At 52.7% G+C, this 19,166-nt stretch overlaps 1 protein-coding gene across 1 annotated transcript in view; it reads left to right on the top strand.

The window, feature by feature from the left end:
* The window catches only part of MYO18B (myosin XVIIIB), a 55,889-nt gene extending 37,940 nt beyond the window's left edge, over positions 1 to 17,949 (top strand). The window contains exons 37-43 of the mRNA XM_027652324.1: positions 84 to 221; positions 482 to 667; positions 8,614 to 8,747; positions 9,814 to 9,855; positions 10,149 to 10,310; positions 15,119 to 16,419; positions 17,218 to 17,949. Of these exons, the coding sequence (XP_027508125.1) occupies positions 84 to 221; positions 482 to 667; positions 8,614 to 8,747; positions 9,814 to 9,855; positions 10,149 to 10,310; positions 15,119 to 16,418 (1,962 nt within the window). The 3' untranslated portion in view covers position 16,419; positions 17,218 to 17,949. The remainder of the gene's footprint in view (positions 1 to 83; positions 222 to 481; positions 668 to 8,613; positions 8,748 to 9,813; positions 9,856 to 10,148; positions 10,311 to 15,118; positions 16,420 to 17,217) is intronic.
* The last annotated feature ends 1,217 nt before the right edge of the window (positions 17,950 to 19,166 follow it).

Raw genomic sequence — 19,166 nt, forward strand, 5'->3', positions numbered from 1 at the left:
TGGTGAGGGATCCAGGAGAGGTCTGGGGAGGTGTTTGCATGGCCAGGGGCCGGGAGGTGCTAACACAGCCCATCCTCACCCAGCTGCAGGCAGTGCAGGCAAGAGCAGCGCAGCTGGAGCAGTGCCCGGCCGAGCGCTCCATCGTCAGCCGGCAGGAAGCCCGGATCCGCGACCTGGAGAGCCAGCTGGACTTCCAGGCTGTGCAGATGAAGCGCTTTGAGGTACCCCCTCCTCACCTTTGCTTGTAAATGGCAGGCACAGCGATGCTGCCACCACCTCAGTCAGCTTTGGGGAAGGAAGCACCTGGGAAGGGGTGGGGAGGGCCAGGTGGGAGCTGCAGACAGTCCATATGGTTCATGGCACTGCTGTTATCTCTGTGTGCTTTGCTGTGGGGTTTATTGACAGTCAACACTGGCTTGATGCTTGTGGAGAGCTTTCTAACACCTCATCTCCACCCCCCTTGCTTCACCTGGCACCCCAGGTGCTGGTGCTGCGTTTGCGAGACAGCATCATCAAGATGGGAGAGGAGCTGGAGAACGCGGCCGAGTCGGAGGCGCGGGAGAAGGAGAACACCAGGTACTACCAGAGGAGGATGGAGGAGATGAAAGCTGACATGGATGAGCTGGTGCAGAGGGAGCTGGAGTCCAGCCGCCGGCGTGTGGAGCTGGTAAGGGGGGTGCTGCTCCTGGGGGCTCGGGCAGTCCCATGGCCATGGGGGGGTATTGCTGCTGCTGGAGGGTACCCCTTTGTGACCCCAGATTGGTCTGAGAGCCCCAGAAATGTATTTTCTGTGTGATGCTATGTGTGCCTCAAGTTTGGGAATGGAGCTGACCCCTCTGAAGGTCTGTGGGTCCTGGGCCACTCCAGAGCTTGGAGGAACAGGGAATCACTTTATATCCCTTCACAGCCCCAAACTGTTGAGCCAAAGCTGTCCTTGAGGCCCCTTGTGTTCCCTTTCTCCATGGCTAGGTTGGCAGCCTGGACAGACCCTTTTCTCCACGTTTTTTTTTTTTTCTGGGAGGGAGTTGGCTTTGGCTGTTCCGCTTGAAGAAATGCAGTTCACGTGTAGATGTGGCATTTGGGGACATGGTTTAATGGTGGCCTTGGCAGTGCTGGGGGAATGGTTGAATTTGATGATAATAGTGGTATTTCTAACCTGAATGAATCTGTGATTCTGAGTTGCTCAGGTCATTCCTGCACCTCCTCATGCTGGTTTCCTTCATGTCAGGCAGAACCACAGTGGATGGGAAGTCCTCCGTTCTCCTGCCAGTCCCCCACATGCCACGTGCTGATCATGGGGCTTGTTGTGCTGGCGCTCAGAGCTCAGTGCCAGCTCCTCACAGTGCTCCTGGCTTTGCCAAACCCACCCCCCTGTGCCGTGGTGCTGGCTCAGATGGTGCCAACCAGCAGCTAAACTCACTCCGAGAGAGCAGAGCCTCAGCTGGGTTTGGAGAGCAGCAAAAATAGATTCACCTTCACTTTACAGCCCTTTACCAGCGTCTCTTTTCATGTTGTTTCTTCCACTAATCCAAGGGAAAGCCTTGCTCCCGAGCAGTAATTGAAAGATATTGCAGTTCTGCTGCCAGCAGGGCCAAATCAGGAGCAGTTGTCTTATCAATGATCTTTTATTTAACAATCAAGGAGATTTCAGCATTTATTCCACCCCGAGGCTGCCAGACTTCCTGAGGGGAATGATGTGAGTCGTTCCTAATCCCTTGCCTGTGCCAGGGACAGGCTTTGTCCTTGCTCTGCCAGGCTGAGCCCTGTGTTCTGGCACACTGAGCCCTGTGTGCTGGCACACCACTCCGGCTGCTGGGACACCCTTTCCTGGGCATGGATCGAGGTCAGAGTTGTACAGCCACCGATGCTCTGCAGAGCCAGGAGGTGTTGGAGTGAGAGGCTCTGGGTGCCCCTGGGGTGCTGCAGGCACGCTGGGCTCCTTGGGCCACAGGGCTCCTTGATCCTGCTGCTTTCCCTGAGGGATTGAGGGAGCCACAGCTGTGTTTGCTGTGTTGACTGGGTGTTTCTTGCAGCTTTGTTGGAAGCACAGTGTTTGGAACACAGATGTGCTGGTTGTTAGGTGAGTTCTTCTCACTGTGTTTTTGGGTTTGTGCCGATATTTTGAGAAGCTTTTTTGATGTTTCATATGGGGATGTGAGTGATGGGTGAAGCAACGTACTTGGACTTCTTAGCACTCTCCTGTTCTCCCAAATGAAGTGTGCAAAGAGGTCTGAAAGGGATTTTAGAGGCACCTCTCTCAAATAAGACACAAAACTCCATAAACAGCTGAACTTGTATCTGCAGGAGGAAGGAGCCAGCAAGCCCTGCAGTGGGTGGGCTCCCCCAGGCACATCACACCATCCCAGTTTTTCCGTGCTGGCTGATCAGAGTGACTGCTCCATGAGAACAGACTCCATGTGCACGGCCACACCAGAGCCAAGGGCTGCTGTGACTTTCCCGGGAGCAGAGGCATCCCCCAGACTGTGTGTCCTCTTAACAGCACTTAAATAAAACATGGGGCAGAGCTGTGATCGCAGAGCCCGGCCGTGCTTGTCGGGAGCCTGGCAGGGGGAGCATCAATAGTTAATAGAAAGCCACTTATGGCTCTGCTCCTGCTAAATCCCCCATCAATTATAAATCCAGCGTGAATTATTCACTTGACATTACTGAAGTCATGGTCTGCACCTAACAATTTTTTTTTAATTTATTTAAATACCCAGTGGTGAGGTTGTGGACTTACCATGCACTGTTGATGTTCAAGGGGTGCTTTGAAGGGACAAGTCCATTGCACAGACTGGGTTATAAATCCTGTCTTGTTTACTGGGGTCCTAAGAGCTGCTGCCTGGATAGGTATATATATGGTATCTATATACCATATATAAAATATAAGGTATTTTGTTCGCACAGCTCCTATTTATTAATGGTCGAGGCACTGGAAAATCCCGTGCCACCATCCCCACACCCCCAGCCAGGATCAGGGAGGCTATTTCCATCTCTCCCTTGTTTTCTACCCAGCTTTGTGCAGTTGGAAGGCAGATTTGTGCCATTCAGCAGGGAATATCCAGGGAGGAGCAGGGAAGGGAGCTGCAGAGCTGTCTGCCAGGCAGAAGCTTATAAATTTTGTAAGAAGGATGGATTCTGAACACTTTCCAAGTCCGGTGCCATCACAGCGAGGGAGGCTTGGTTTGTAACAAATGGCACTTGGCCCTGCTTGTCTCTGTCTTTGCTCTGGTTGCATGTACTGGGTTTCCTCCCTGGAACTGTAGCTCCTATTCCCAATAAAATCTGGATCCCAGCCTGCAACAGCTCCTTGTTTCTCAGCTGCTGTGCTGACACCCAGAGCTTGACAGGCCACCTGCTCTCCTTGCGCTGCAGCAGACACTGAGCCATGGTGAGGAGTGAGAGATTTCCAACTTGGAGTTAATCCTGGGGAGCTTAAAACAAGCCCTGATCTCTGGGCTCGTCACGTGTGCAGATGTGCTCGTGCTTGTCCCTGTACAAGTGTCCCCTGGTGAAGTTGCAGTGCATGGAAGGATGGAGCAGGGGCTGGAAAGGATGGAGAAGGGTTAGGACCAGGCATGGGGGTGGGGTGTGGGCGATGAGCTGCTGTCACAGCTGCTGGGGCCAGCCACCATCTGGGGTTTCCCTCCTGAGGCTGCTCATAGGATGAGATGGTGCTGACTGTGCTGCTGCTGACTGAGCTGCTGCTGACTGAACTGCCCATTCAGCTTGGATTTCATGGGAGAAACCAGTCATCTGGACTGGGGGTTCTGGGATGGGACTGGGATGAAAACTCTGGAATGTGGTCCAGCCACGAGCAGGCACCCCTGGAGTCCCTCCTGCCTGGAGAGCCAGGTGCTGCCTTGATGGGAAGCCTAGGGAAAAGCAGGGGCTGATCCTGCTGGGATGAAACCCTGGCTGGCTGAGGCACAATCCAGGGAGACTTAGTATGTCTCCTCCTGGCACTCAGTACCCACATACATCTCCCCTAACTCTGGAGCCCCTGGCCCTGGCACAGCACTGTGAGGGAGGGGGTTGCAGGCGCTATCCTAAAATCAGGTTTCTTTAATGAAGCTGTGAAGTTCATCAGCATAATAATTAACTAATTTTACAGAAAACTGAAGTACAGGTGTGAAGATATTCTTCACAGGTTTGGTTTTTCTGCAAAAAAAAAGGTGAGACCTCAGTGTAAATAACCTTTTTTTCTGGTTCTTTTTGCTGGCAGATCTGTGTGCTGCAGCCCCACTATGGCCACACTGTGTAACACAACACAGCCTGAGCTTTAGGATTCTTTTCTTGTTCCTTTGCAAACTTTAAAGCGTTCTTTTTGGTGCTTCCAGTGAACTCTAGAAGCAAAGCAAGAGCTGATTGTGCCTCCAGCTGGGAATGCCACAGTCCCACCCAGGCAAACCCTCAGCTCCCAGCAGGGTCCCAGCAAACCCTCTGATGTCTCTTCAGCCCTCAGCCCCCTCCCTGCCTTCTCCTGGGTCTTTCCAGCTGCTCTTTCCTTGAAAAGTTAATGACTTTGACGAAGTGTAACGACAATTATCATCAAAGGCAGCCGGTCCTTAGAGGTGAGGTTGGGTGATGGAGGAGCCAGGAGTGAAAACTCGGCTGTGTATGTGCTAATTAGAGCTGTTGTGATTCTGCTTTGCCTTTAAAGGAGTAAATTCCTTAGGAATCCATCAGCACTGGTGGCTGCTCACACACCAATTATGGTGTGTTGTTCGCCCCTCACCCCCCTCCTCCACCCCCCCCACCTCTCACTCTTCAACCGCGCAAATTTTGTCACTTCAAAATCTCTGAAAACCTGCGAGTTAATGACTTAATTAAAAATAATAATGATGGATGAATACTGCAGGTGTACACTAAATTATTTAAAGAAAAGTGATCCAAATTGGACTAATTAGATTACACTTCACTTGAGGTGGATGGGAGCATGCAAGGGTTGTGTTGTCACAGCAGAACCACAAACAAAAATACAAGGTGGTGACAAGGACACGGCCCTGGATGCTCTGTGGTGCCGGCCTGGGCGTCTCTTAGAATCCCACAAATCATTTCCCTGCTGATTTTGGTTATTTCCTTTTAACTTCTCTTCAAATGCTTCTGCGACAAAATTAGTTGGGAAAAAAACCTCTTAAGAAAAACAGGGTGTAGAAATCCTTTTCCAGAGAAGCAATGAAAGCAAAGCCGGGATGAGGAGAGGTGGGGGAAGGGGAGGGAGCTGCTGACTGAGATGTCCCCCCTCTCCCTGTGTCCTGTTGAGCTGCCAGCCAGTGGCCCTTGTGCTGCCCTGGCTGCAGAGGGCTTGAGCATCTCCTCCTGGCTGTTGGAAAAGCTGGATTGCAAACGGCAGGAGAAAGCTGCAATGATGTTCAGGGAGGTGGTGGAAAGAGGGGTCTCACCTGCCAGCTGTGCAGGGGCAGGGTGGGGTCGCAGCCCACCCACATCTCCTCCTGTCCTTGCTGACTGTCCTTGCTGGTGCAGAGCCTGCTCTTGCCTTGACCTCTCCTGCTGTGGCTCTGGGTTCGGTGACAGCCCTGCTGCTGAGCTGTGCGAGTGGCGGGGTGTCACAGTGTCGGGGTGTCACAGTGTCAGGGTGCCAGGGGCTGTGTTCCTTGGCTTTCTCCTGTCTGGATTTGTGCAAAGTGTCAGTGATATTTCCCCTTTACAGCAAATCTCTTCCTTTCCCACTGTCCCTGCAGTGAGAGTGGGTGGTGCTGGGAGGGGTCAGGGGGCTGCAGGGCCTTTGAGCAGGGGAGGTGCAGGGGGTCCGTACGAACCACAGGGAAAGGCATCCAGCAGGCCAGAGCTGCTGCTGAGCACTTGACTGTGTCACTCACAGTAGGAGTTAATGATTTTTGCAGTTTAGCTCATGTTGTCACGGTCCTTCCATCAGGGATGTGAGGCAGCCTCCTCCTGTGAGCCCGCAGGCGGGGTCACGAGTCCGGCTGTGAGCAGCAGCTCTGTGTGGGTTTGCTGTGTGCTGGCCATGGCCAAGCAAGCTTCTGTGTTCCTTGTCTTGGGAGAGCCTTTAATCCAGGCCCCCTGCCAGTAGGAATCAACCTCAGCCTTCTAAAATCACGGCTTCTGACGTGCCAGTGGGACGGTGCCGCTGGGGTTCGGCTGTCCCTGTGCTCTGGGGCAACCTGTCCACCAATTGTGAATGGGAGGATCTGGTTTGGAAATGTATTCGGAACCAGGCAGAACATATATTTTATTTATTGGCTATAAAATATGCATCACCTGGGGTTTCTGAGCTGGTCAGGCCGGTCCTGCTGTGCGTGACTGACTGGTTTGGTGGAAGGAGCCAGAGTTGCTGTTGCCAACAGGGATTTGACAGCAGAGGATGGTCCTTGCGGCCCCCCGGTCAAGCTGCAGCTCTGTTTGCTCAATATTATGAGTTTTCTCAATGAATGTATTTCCTCCTTTATTTGCCCCCATTTCCTGCTCAGAGGAAACAAACAGCCAGCACTGCCCTGCAACTCATCCTGCATGAAGAAGTCAGTGCTCAGCCCAGGAACTGTAGGAAGAGGGAAATGCTTCTTGGATTTACATTTAGATTGAAACAGCGTGTGTCAAAGGTGTCTAACAGCTCCCTGAGTGCCAGGGGCCTGATGTTGGGACCAGCTTTGTCAGTTTGTGTTATGAAGATGGTATTTTGCATTTGAAATAGAATTGTATTGACATAATTATTCCTTTCCTTGACACATTTTAGGGTACAGAGGATACCATAAAGTGCCTCTATGGATGAGATTTGGGCCAAGTGGGATGTTGCGTTGAGCAGTGTGCGATCTTATTGATAAACAAGTATTTTATTTTCAGGCTCACATTTAAATTGCCACTCATGTGGCCTGTGGGCAGGGCACCCCAGGGTTACCCACAGTCCCCAGTATCACCCCACATCCCCCTCCCAAGGCCACCAGTGTGGGTGCCACAGACTGTGGATGCCCAGGGACATCCCTGGGGGGAGCCAGGCTGGAGCCCCAGCTCAGCAGCATCAGCCCTGTGGAGGTCCCTTTTCTCCCATGGCTGTCACGCAGAAGGCAGTGAGGTTGGGGGGGACCCCACCAGCCACCAGGACACACTGTTTGCTGCTCCCACAACCATCCCTGGGGGATTTTGTTTGTCAGTGGCTGGGGAAAGCAGTGTTGGGGTGCTGGTGCTGCTGTGTGTCCTGCTACCTCCCTGCCCATTTCTGTCAGGTTAATAAGAGAAGAACGGAAGAGAGGAATTAAATGCAGCCACTGAACTATATTTAATTTGCACTGTATCCTGGAGCCAAAGAGCAGGTTTAACAGAGGCTCTTATCAGCCTGTGGAAGGGCTGAGCTCTTTATCTGGTGGTTATTTTGCTGCCTTATCCTGCAGTCCCAAATAGCTGAGCACAGGCACATAGGCACCTGGAGCCTGAGGCTCTGTCCCCTTGGGCTTTTCTCCTCTTGGGGGTCAGTGTTTCACTGCATGCCCCATCCTGAGCCCCTGAGGTCAGCCTTGGTGTGGGAGCATCCCCACTGCCTGGGCCATCCTATGCCACTTGGAGCAGTTCCCTTGATGAAACGAGTCCTTTCCACTTTCTGCCTGAGCCAGGAGGGAAGCAGAGGGCTCAGAAGCATGCAGTTTCAGAAAGCATTTCTCAGAAACATTCAGGTTTTCACCAATACTGGTGCATCTCCAGAAGCCACTGTGATGCTGTGCGACCCAAACTGGGCTATTTCTTTGCATGTTTTGATGAACCGAGATGCTCTTCCCCTCGGGCCCGTGCGTCCAGTGATTCCAGGACTTCTATTATTTGGTGTGACAGTGTGCCAGCTCCTGCGCCGGGGCCTGTCGCAGCCTTGCTGCAAATCATCCCTCACCTTGTCACCGCCGCGATGGCGATTTCACAGCTGGCAGCTTCAATCACCGCGGATTTGCGGCTCGCACTCCCTCACCCCCTCCCTCTGCCCTGTGATGGCTTAGAAACAGTAGGAAGAGTCCCTTCCTGGCTGGAAGAAGTTGGAATGTGATGAACACAGGGGTGCAGTGCCAAGTTGGCATCCTTGATGTGCTGCGAGGCCTCCCAGCTGTGGGTGATGCTGGGACCAGGAAGCCACGTGGGTTGTGTAAGATTGTAGAATCCTGGAATGGTTTGGTTTGGAAGGGACCTTAAAAATCATCTTGTTCCACCCCCTGACATGGGTTGGGACACCTTCCACTAGACCAGATTGCTCCAAGCACTGTCCAACCTGTCCTTGAACACTTCCAGGCCTGGGGCAGCCACAGCTTCTCTGGGCAACTTGTGCCAGGGCCTCACCACCCTCACAGGGAAGAATTTCTTCCCGATATCCCATCTAACACTGCCTTCTGTCAGTGTTAAGCCATTCCCCCTTGTCTTGTCACTCTAGACCCTTGTCCAAAACCCCTTTCCAGCTCTCTTGGAACCCACTTAGGTGCTGGAAGGAGATGAAATTTATGTTCCACAAGCCATTGCAGGTGCCGCGGGGCGCAGTGTGGGTGACAAACCCTGGCAGGCACAGGGAGCACTGGGTGGGAGGAGCTTTAGCAGACCCCTTGCTCATGGTTTTGGGTGCCGTGTTGGGGTGCAGGCACTAACCCACTGCCTCCCGTGCAGGAGCAGCAGCTGGCAGAGCTGGCAGAGGTGCGGCAGGTGCTGCAGGCTGATCTGGGCACCTCTATCCGGCGCATCGCAGACCTGCAGGTGGCCCTGGAGGAGCTGCGGTCCAGCGACGAGAGCGATGCTGAGAGGTGAGGAATGGGGGCTTGTGGGAGACTGTGGGGGCTGTGGGAGGGCTGTGGGCGCTGCAGAGGAGCAGGCTCAGCTCCTGTGTGGTGAGGAAGGATGCTGTGCTGGCCAGTGCCAGGGCAGCTGTAACTGCATATTGTTGTCCTCATGTGTTTTTGCTGCAGCAGCACACATGTATGAACAAAGAACTTGGTGTTAATGGAAGGTTTAATGAAAAGGTTTCACCGTTGAAATCATCCTGCTTGGCCCAGCTCAAACTGAGCAAAAAGGGTGGGAAAAGCCCCATTTGCAGTGTGGGTCCCATTCCTTGAAGTGTGCCATGCAGTAATGGGAGCCCCAGTGCTGGGTTCCTCGAGTGAAAATCCTACTTTTATGAGCCACAAGAGCTGGAGGAGCCAATGGAACTGGGTGATTGGGTAGAGGATTTCACTAGCAAAAAAATGAGGAAAAAATTCCAGTGCATTTTTTAGGTGTTATTTCTGCAGCCCTCCAATTTTCCCCTCTGCTACATGTCTAAAGAAGCATTGTGACAAATGGAGACAAAACAGATAAATGAGTTTAAAAAAATAAAGAGCAGAGGTGTGCTTGTCAGCACGCCGTGAAAGGAGATTTGCTCTGTGTAGTGATTAAACCAGGGAAGGGTGAGATAGAAACCGTGAGCTCAGACACTCGCTCCTTCTCAAAAGAAAAGTGATTTCCAATGCAGCCGATGTACCAGCCGGAGGTGAGAAATGTTTCCCGGCGGGAATGGCAGCTGCTGCAGGAGGAGCTGTGTGTTATGTGTTGGAGTGTTCTGCTCTCTGCCCTTTGCCCTGGGGTCCTGGCTCAGCCAGGGCTGACCCGTGCAGGGAGCAGCGAGGGCTCTCCAGCCGTTCTACCCATGGTCTCTGTGGCACCGCTGCTCTGGCTGTTTTGGGGGTGTTTACTGGCTCATGCAAACCCCTGCTCTGGTCATACCAACTGCCAGAGCAGCAAGTTCTGATACAGTCAGTTTTTTGCCCTCCTCAGCCTTGTGTGGTGGCTTTGGGGAGGCGCCCTGAGCCATTGTTCTCCTGTTGTCCCTTGCAGCGTTCAGACGGCACGGGAGTCGCTGTGCTCCAGGAGAGAGACGTGAGTGAGCCCGGGGAGCTGCTGCTGACAGGCAGGAGCCTGTGCCCGCTTCTGCCATGGGTTATGGATTACTGACTGCTGCAGGGATGGGTTACAGACCACTGGCTGTTGCAGCCTGCGTGGACAGGGGTCACAGTGACATCCAGATATCTGATGTGTGCCCCATGCCCATTGACCCGCTCCCTTTCCCTTTGAGCTCTGTCTCTTATTCCAGTGGGATGCTCTCACTCCTCTGAGCTGGTGCCTTCCCACCTGTGCCTGCAGATCTAATGGGGTCTCTCCTCTCTCCACAGGAATGCCTGCTCTAGCGTTGGCTCCACACTCAGTCTGGAACCTGCAGAGAGCATCAAGTCCTGGCCAAGTTCATCCACAGGCTGGACATCCCTGGCAGGTACCAGTGTGGCCGGGAGCATTTCGGCACAGTCCATTGGCAACCGCAGCACCCAGAGCCTGAGGTAAGGGACCCATGTGCATGGGGAATGTTGCAGATGCACTTTCACTGGGCTCCTTCAGGATGTGCAGAACCAGAGCTCGGGGTTGTGGCAGGACCTGTGGAGTTTGAGGTCAAAACATCAAATCAGGGAAGGCAGTCACTGCCACGCCAGGATCAGTGAAACACCAGATGAAAGTCACTACATCAAAAACATGCTTCAAGCAGTATAACATCCCTTGATGTATTCTCTGGAGATAATTTAAAGAGGCGATGCAGCCTATTTGAGGATTTGTATGCCATATGCTCGCCGTTCCTGGCTGAGGAAGTGGGATGCGTTTCTACAGTTCTAATATCAGATATGTTAATTTTTGATGGTGATGCTCATAGGCTGTGAGGGAGCTGGAGAGGGGCCCAAGCACTCACACAGCCCAACTGCCCCCACTTGGCTCCAGGGGAGACGCCTCAGGGTGCCTGGGCTCAGTAGGTGCTCATGTGTCCAGCCCAAATTGGTGCCCATCAGAGGAACACCCCTACCCACACACAAACCCCATTTTACAGCCATCCCCAGCACCACCGAGTCACAAAGAAACTGGTTCTTTTTGGTTCATGTGTGAAAACAAACTGAGTTTTGAAAGGCCACGTAAATCAGGGTCTGGGGGTTGTGTCATGGAGGGAGATGGAGGGGATGGAGGAGGGTGTCATCCCCTTGGAGGCTTGGGAGGGCAGAGGTGGAGCAGGGATGGAGCTTTGAATCCTGGGGCAGGGAGCAGAGCAGGGCTTGTATGGATCCAGAAAGCATTATCCCTGAGAGTATCACCTCTCTGTAGGGAAGGTGGGGAAGGTGCCGACCATCTGAATTCGGGATGGGCAGGGCTGGCAGTGCCCCCCTTTGCAGCCCCTGTAGTGCCCCTGCCTGCAGGCTGGAGCTACTCCTGCCTGCAGCCCCTGGTTCGGAGTCTCTCTGATTCACTGCTTTCCCAGGGGTAGTGTACTGGGACATGCATCACTGTTTTCCCAGCTTTTGCCCCCACAACCAGGGTAGGTGCCAGGCTGAGACTGGGCACAGCTCACTGCAGCTCCCACCTGCTTCCCGCTCATGTTCAGGTCTGTAGGTAGATTCTCCAAGCTGACAGAGTTTGGTCAGGATTGCAGAGTGCAATTTTGTTAGTATTAATCTCCCTGCTCTGATTCTGGTGAGGTCCCCGTGGCACCCACAGGCCTTGTACAGGGGAATCACTATTGTCAGAATTAATGTTCTGAAGAGCAAGTCCCCCTGCAGGAAACACCTTGGGTGAGTTGGAGCAGTTTGGTGCGGTACAAGGCAGAGTTTAAGAGCATTTGGGCAGGGCAAGGACCTGCGGGGAGATCACAGAATTATGATCTTTAAGGTCTTTTCCAACCTGAATGATTCTGAGATTCTGGGATTCTGTGGTAGGCTGGGCTACCTATGGCCATTGTGAAAGGCAAATTGTCCTCAGCCCTGGTCACAGTGTGACCATCGTCCTCGGTGCTGAGGGTCGTGAAGGGGCACATTGCAAATCCTGGTGTGGGGGCTGTGTTTGTCTTCAGCTAATCTAAGATGGAAATAGGAGTGAGGGTGTATGAAGTGCAAACAAACAGAGGACGAGACCGGTAAGGTAATAAAAATGAGATCAGGAAAATGAGCTCTTCCTTATTAAGATTCCTTTGTCTTACACGAGCACCCAGTAATGAAAAATGAGTCTTGCTCTCGTTGGCTGCTCAGCACTACATCTGGGGTGTTTGCTGAACAAACAGCTGCCAAGAGCCAGAGGAGAGCGTGGAGGCTGCTACCGCCCATGTGGTTACAGGAAGAAGAGCTTTGATTAACAGAACCTTTAATTCTCTGCTTTTTAAATGCTTGTACAGAATGCTGACCAGCAGACCTAAGCCTCCATAAATATGACACGGTGCAGGGTTGGAATAAATATATTTTTTTTTAATTAAAAAGCCAGTTTAAATCTTTATGTATTTATTCTGCCCCTTTCCAGGCAAGTCAGGGTTGTGCTGCGATAGTGGGGTTATCCAGAGATGCAGGCAGGGAGTGAATCCACAGTCCAGGGCTCTGCTTCTCCACCCATGGCACTGTGGCATCCACAGCCCTGGCATCACCCCAGCATCACCCTGACATAACCCTGGCATCTCTTCCTGTCCCGCCTTAGTTCACAGAACCAGGAATCCTGGTCCCAAGGCTGCTGGGGATCCGACACATTTATTTTTAAGCACGATTGTGTCAAAAGCAAATCATTACATGGGAAAGTGGGAGCTCTTCTGTAGATGATGGTGTGACAAGAAAATCCTTTTCTGACAGAAATTAGGCCAGTGACTCTTCCCTCTTGAAATGGGGTTGTCTTGGCTTTATTTATGAGCTCCTAGGAAAAGCAGCTGAGCCACGCTTTCAGCCCTGGTCATGTGTTGCAAAGCATGCGTGGATTTTATTGTATAAATTATTTCAACTAACATAATTGTAATCATGTTAATTGCTCTGTAATCGTCGCTAATTATTGTTGTATGTCATTTGCTTTGGTGTGAATGGTGTATTGCAGAGCTTGGTTGGCTTACAGACGCCTCCTGAGTTCGGCATCCGGCCCTGATTTTGCCTTTTCCTGGGAAAATCATCTTCCCTGAGGATGATGGAGGAACAGGGCTCTGCTCAGGGCTGGAGCAGTCTCGTGGTCCTGCAGCATCACCCTCCTCCAGGACTTCCCAGGTCTCCCCAGGGTCATTCCGAGCCCTGGGAATTATTGCTGGCACATCTGCCATTCACCAGGGATTTTATGGATGAGCAGAGGATGCCACAAAATGGGATAGGATTGTTTCGCTCTTGTGCCCTGCCTTGTGAGGAGGATGAGGATGATGAAGACTAGGCATGATTTTGGCATGATGTTTTTTGGTAACCATCAGGGCTAAAGAAATGAATCACAGAATGATTTGGGTTCAAAGGGACCTTGAACACCATCCCATTCCACCCCTCCTTGGACCCCGGGGCTGTGGGGCCTTGGCAACCAGGCTCATGCCAGATGTGGAAGCTGAAACAGTCCCACCTCTGCAGCTTTCACTCCGTTTCAGGCCCTAAAGATTTTCATAAAAATAGTAACTGTCCATCATGCTGAACAGGACAATAAACAGTGATGTGTAACTGTCCATGTTCACAGCTCATTAGCACTTCTCTCTTTTATCTCAGCCTTAAAACCCAAATAAAAACACTTATACTGGTGTTTAAATTACGAAAGCTGCTCATGCAGCACACAGGTTACAATATTATTTGGAAACGTGCAGAGTGATTGGAGCAATTTTTGTACAATTTCTCATGGAAGGATTATACCAGCTATTTTACTGCAATGCAATTTAGGATCCTAAATACCCGCATTTTTGAAATGTCTCAAACTATTCATCAGTGGTGTGGGGTGGCCCTGGAAGGTGCAGGGATTCAGGGGAATTAAATCCCTGGTTAATCCATTTTGTGATGAATAATCAAATGGTTTGGGCTGGTTTAATGAGCAGGGAATGGTGGTGGGTGCCAGGGCAGGTGGGCACCTCTGTGCCCCAGGCTGTACCGGTGGGTGCCGGGAACCTGGAGCTGCTCCATTCCCCCTTTCCCTCTGCCATCACACATTTCCCAGCCGTGGAGTTTGTCTTCAGCCCCTGTCAGAATGTAAATTATTTCACGGGTCAGCAGAGCCTAGTCCGAGTGCATCCCACGCACTGCCTGGATTATCCGCTCTCCCCCCATTCCCATGGCAACACCAACATTCCCGGGGCAGGATGCTTCATTACCAGTGATGTACAATTTGACCGCTGCTCCCGCACCTCGCAGGCTACTGGTCTCCCAGAGCTGGGTTTGTTATTTGGGTTCTACTACTTTACTTTGCCTTTTCTCTCTTTTTCCCTCCTCCTTTTTTTCTCAAATTCACATCCCAGCAGACTTCCCGCTCAGGCAAGTCCTGGGTTCCCCCTGTCTGAGCAATGCTGGGGTACCTGAGAGTGGGGATACGGCACTGAGGTGCTGGCAGTTGCCAGCAAACAAATGTAGGTTCTTGGAGAGTGTCATAAAGTGTCCCATCAGGGGCTTAGTGTCACCAGTGACCCCCAGCCCACGGGTGACTGCAGAACCTCCCCATCTCTGTGCATCAACTGCATGAGGACAGGGACAGGCTACAGAGAAAGTCAAGTGGGGTGACCAGTGTGGCTCCTCAGGGGTGAATGGAGGTGGATCTCACGTGGTTCCTTTATCAGCCCTTGTCTTGGGGTGAGGTCTCAGCCCCTGTCAGAGGTTGAGGTCCAGCCCTTGTCTCAGGGTGAGGTCCCAACCCCACACATCATGTTTGGCCATCACCCCTCGCTTGATGTGCAGCCCTGCCCGGGTGTTACTGGGCTCTTGCAGTTCAGAACTCCTTGAGCAGCAGCCTGGGTGAAACATGTCCCGCAATAACATTAAGATGCGTATGGGGTGCACCACAAGCTGGTTTCATAAAATTTTAGTGAATAATCTTTGGCTTTGACAGAAATGAAATAAATCCTACATATTGCTATAATCTGCCAAGGAAAAGGATATTTGGAGGTAAGCGTTGGCTTGGCAGAGCTGAAGCCAGGCACACCACACACTCTACGCTGGGGATTATCCGGGCTGGCTGACCTGGAGTTATTTAAGATAAAATCCTTGACTGCTGCCCAATGCTGGATGCAGCAGTGAGTTTATTGAGACTCCCATGCCAATACTGACTTTTCGCTGCTCGGCCTTGTCCTTGCTGAATGACATTCCGGTCACTGGGAATTCCACAGACTAAACTAACACCAATTTTTGTTGTTTAGGGTGAGCAGAGACGCCAAGGACCCAGTGCTGAGCCTTCCTGTGTCTTCCCGGAACACTGCCAGGCCCAGCGATGCTGCGGATCAGGGGAGGGTGGCAAGTCCTCTGCTCGGGGCTAGAAGACGGGAATATGGAAAACCTGCAGCAGATGATGGGGAGCAGGAAAGCCTGAAAAAGTCTGTGGATAGGATAGGAGAGACGTCCCCATCAGTGCTGCAACGGGGGAGCTCCCCTGCCCCGGACGGAAGGTTCCCCAGCGTGCTCTCTCCTACGGCACCCAGGAGGAGGAGGCTCTCCGTGGCATCGGGGCCGGTGCCCAGCTCGTCGGCAGCTCTCTCCGAGTATGTGGAGGAGCTACGGCGGCAGCGGGGAGCGGAGCGGGAGCCGGGGCACCCTGCCCTAGGGGAAACCTCTCCCCTGCCCATTTACCGCACCACCGGCGCCGCTGCCCTGTGGCGCTGCAGGGCTGTCCCAGCGGCGGAGGATGCCCTGGGCAAGCTAGACGGGAATCAGGCAGGGGAAGGTGAAGGAGCAAGCGCCAGCCTCCCGCGGTCCTCCAGCCTGCGGAGCATGGCCTCGGAGCCGGCCGAGCCCTCACGCTCCCCAGCTCTGAAAAGGGCATCCAAGTTCGGCTCCTACGACTCCCTCCTGCAATCCCTGGACAGCTCCGGCCGCCGGCCGAGCTCTCCAGCTGCCGGGATGGAGGGGCCGGGCACGCTGCGGCCGAGCTCCTGGAGGAGCTGCCTGGAGCCGTCGCTGGAGGATGTGGAGTTGGAAAGGGGCTCTGAGGGAGTTCTGAGCTCCCTGTCCAGTGACGGGCTGGGAGAGGGGAAGGGGAGCGACCCCTTCAGCTGGCGAATACCCACCCTCAACTACGAGAGGAGAACCAAGGTCGACTTTGACGACTTCCTCCCGGCCATTCGCAAATCCCGTTCCACAAGCAGCCTGGCCAAGTCCAAGAGGGACAGAAGGGACGGCCACCGACCCCTCACCGTCCGCTTCGAGGATGAGGCCATAGCGGGCAGTTTGGAGTCCTCTGAGACCAAGGGCACAGCCAAACGCAGCCCGGCCCCTCGGGAAGACCCTGGAGATCCCTCTGACTCCTCCTCATCCTCTGGTTCCCTCCTCTCCTCCCGGAGTGCCGACAGCATCAAGCGTCGGCCGCAACCCCAGAGAGGGGATGGGGAGGGGTCCAGTGGCAAAGATATCACCCAGGGCAGCGGGACAAGCCACCGCGCCGAGGCTGAAGGAAAGGAAGACGATGTCAGCAGCATCATGAAGAAGTACCTGGGTAAAGACTAAGGTAACTGTGCTGAGCCACTGCCCGGCACTAGCTCAGAGCAGTGGGGACAGGTTTGGGCTGTTGGCCCCGAGCTGCTGCCCCTCCTCAGTGTCTGCACCGATGTGGGGGAGTGCGTGGAGACAGGGTCCCAATGCTCCTCCCAGCATATCAGAGCATCTCAGGCCATGGGAGGCTTCAGCCTCGCTGCCAGGATGTCCCATGGGGTGTGTGGCACTGGGACTGGCCACCCCTTGCCCACTCTTTGGCGCCTTCAGAGCTGCAAGGGGGAGGACAATGGGGATACTGCCAGAGCCAGAGCCAGCCCCAAGAGCTGGCCACAGCACCATCCCTGAATCCACGGGGTTTTTCCAAAAATAGCATCCCTCAGCTCCCACACCACTACCCAGCAGACACACCCCCCAAGCCCCACAAGCCCTCACTTCTCTGGAACCCAATCTTGTTTGGATAATTAGAAATCAGGTTGGGCTGGATGCTGGAGGTTCCCTCTCCAGAGGACTGGGCTCATGCCTGGTGCAGGCATACTTTCCCCCAGTTATCAACAGCCTCTGACACCTACTTGGATGCCATTTCTGTATTGCAGCTGACACTTGGAGAATTAGGATTTATTGCTGCAATCCAGGTTTGAAAGTGAAGTCCCTAATGAATGCACCACAACTGTAATTAAGTGTTTAAAATAGATTAGAAAAACATTTTGTAAAACCATTGCCTTTAGACTAACTTATTGGATGTCAAGCTGTGACCAAATTGACTAAGCCAACACACGAAGAGAGCGTGTGTTAATAAAACATTTCTTTCCAGGAAGCTCATTTGCATAATGCAACGTCCCACTTTCTCCAGAATTTGTTTTGATAAAGCGCAGCAGCCGAACCCCAAAGCCGCAGCGACGAGGAGCCACGTTGGGCAGACGGCTTCCCTGCTCCTGGTAGGACACACCTCATGTGAGCAGTGACTGCAAAGGGCTCCCTGAAAGTCATGGGATGGTTTTACGAACATTTTTGGTTTTGGACATACTGTGGTTTCCTTATGCTCCTGCCCCATTTCCCAGTGCCTCAGCTTTGCTCAGGGCCAGCCATGGGGACAAGAGACTTTCCTGTTCTCCTGCAGTTGTTTGACTCAGGAGTTGGTGCTTTAATTAAAACCCAGCGGCTGCCACAGATGCTGAGGATGTGCCATGGCCAGGGAAAGGCCACACTGAGAAGAGCTGGAGGAACACCAAACCCCGTCTTTTTAACACAGAGGTGCAGCTCAGGTGTCTCATTCCACACAGCACTACTCAAAAATCATCCCAATGGCCAAAGGTCATGCTGTTCAGTTTTGGTGTGACACCAGTAAAAGGGGAGCTCTGAAGCTTTTATAATTCCTTTGGTGTTTGAAGATGGATCCATATGAGCTTCCATGGCTCCTGCCCGTTTGTGACATCCAGGCACATCCCAGTGACACATGAGGCAGCACTGCAGTGGGTGGGGCAGTGGGAGGCTCTATTTGATGTCTGCTTAGTTTTTACACAATAAAATATTTGCTTATTTGACACACAGGTCACTTCTTGTCATTCCTTTCTCTGCAGTGGGAGCGGGTCTGTGGAGGTGGTGCAAAGTGGTGCAGAGCCAAACCCGTTCTTCTGCATGTGTGAAAAGCTCATATCTCAACCTCAGCCTTCTTTCCTAGAAGACATCCAAATTTACTCACTGATCACAGGTTAGGGGCAAAATGGTACAGGTCCACATGCAAACTTCTCCTTTCCATCAGGGATTTCTAAGTCATCTGCTAGACTGTGAAATTTGCACCAGTTTGCACAACCTCGCTGGCCCCTCTGAGGTGGCCACGGGCAGCGGGGGCTTGAAAGGCCAATTGGTCACTATTCAGCATTTTGTTTTTCCTCTCGGGTTCTTCACATTCGTGTCTAATTTAAAGCGAAGCCTTGCAGCAAGCAGCATTTCCCTTGTCAGCGATGGATGCGGAGCCTGAGGCTGAGGGCTCACATCAGCACTTTGCTCGGCCGCCCGTCAGCAATTCCCGGCAATCCCTCGGTCCCAGCGGCTCCGCAGGGCTGGCAGGAGGCAGCTCCGCTCAGAGTGACATTCCCTGTGCTTCCAGGTGTCCCTCTTGCAATGTGTGACTCATGCAAGAAGGCAGCAAATGAAGAAATTACCTCTAATTAGTTTAAAATTGGTCTTTCTAATGATTCTGCTATTTCAGGAACCAAAAGGCAAGTGCTTTTCTCTTTGCAGTGAATCTTGCTCTCCAGAGGGATTTCATAGAACCATAGATTCTTGGAATGGTTTGGGTTGGAAAGAAAGCTTAAAGATCATCTTGTTCCATCCCCTGCTACGGGTTGGGAAACCTTCCTGTAGCCCAGGTTACTCCAAGCCCCATCCAACCTGGCCTGGAACACTTCCAGGGATGAGGCAGCCACAGCTTCTCTGGACAACCCCTGTCAGGGCCTCATCACCCTCACAGGGAAGAATTTCTTCCCAATATCTCATCTAACCCTGTCCTTTATCAGTGGGAAGCCATTGTCCCTTGTTCTGTCACCCAGACCCTTGTACAAAGTCCCTCTCCAGCTTCCTTGGAGCCCTTTTAGCCACTGGAAGGGGCTCTAAGATCTCCCTGGAGCCTTCTCTTCTCCAGGTGAATATCTCCAGCTCCCCCAACCTGTTTTCAGACCAGAGGGGCTCCAGCCTTTGGAGCATCTCTGTGACCTGCTCTGGACTCACTCCAGCAGCTCCATATCCTTCCTGTGCTGGGGA

Source organism: Corapipo altera, unplaced genomic scaffold (genome assembly GCF_003945725.1).
Source record: "Corapipo altera isolate COAL_440 unplaced genomic scaffold, ASM394572v1 67, whole genome shotgun sequence".
NCBI classification, from domain to species: Eukaryota; Metazoa; Chordata; class Aves; order Passeriformes; family Pipridae; genus Corapipo; species Corapipo altera.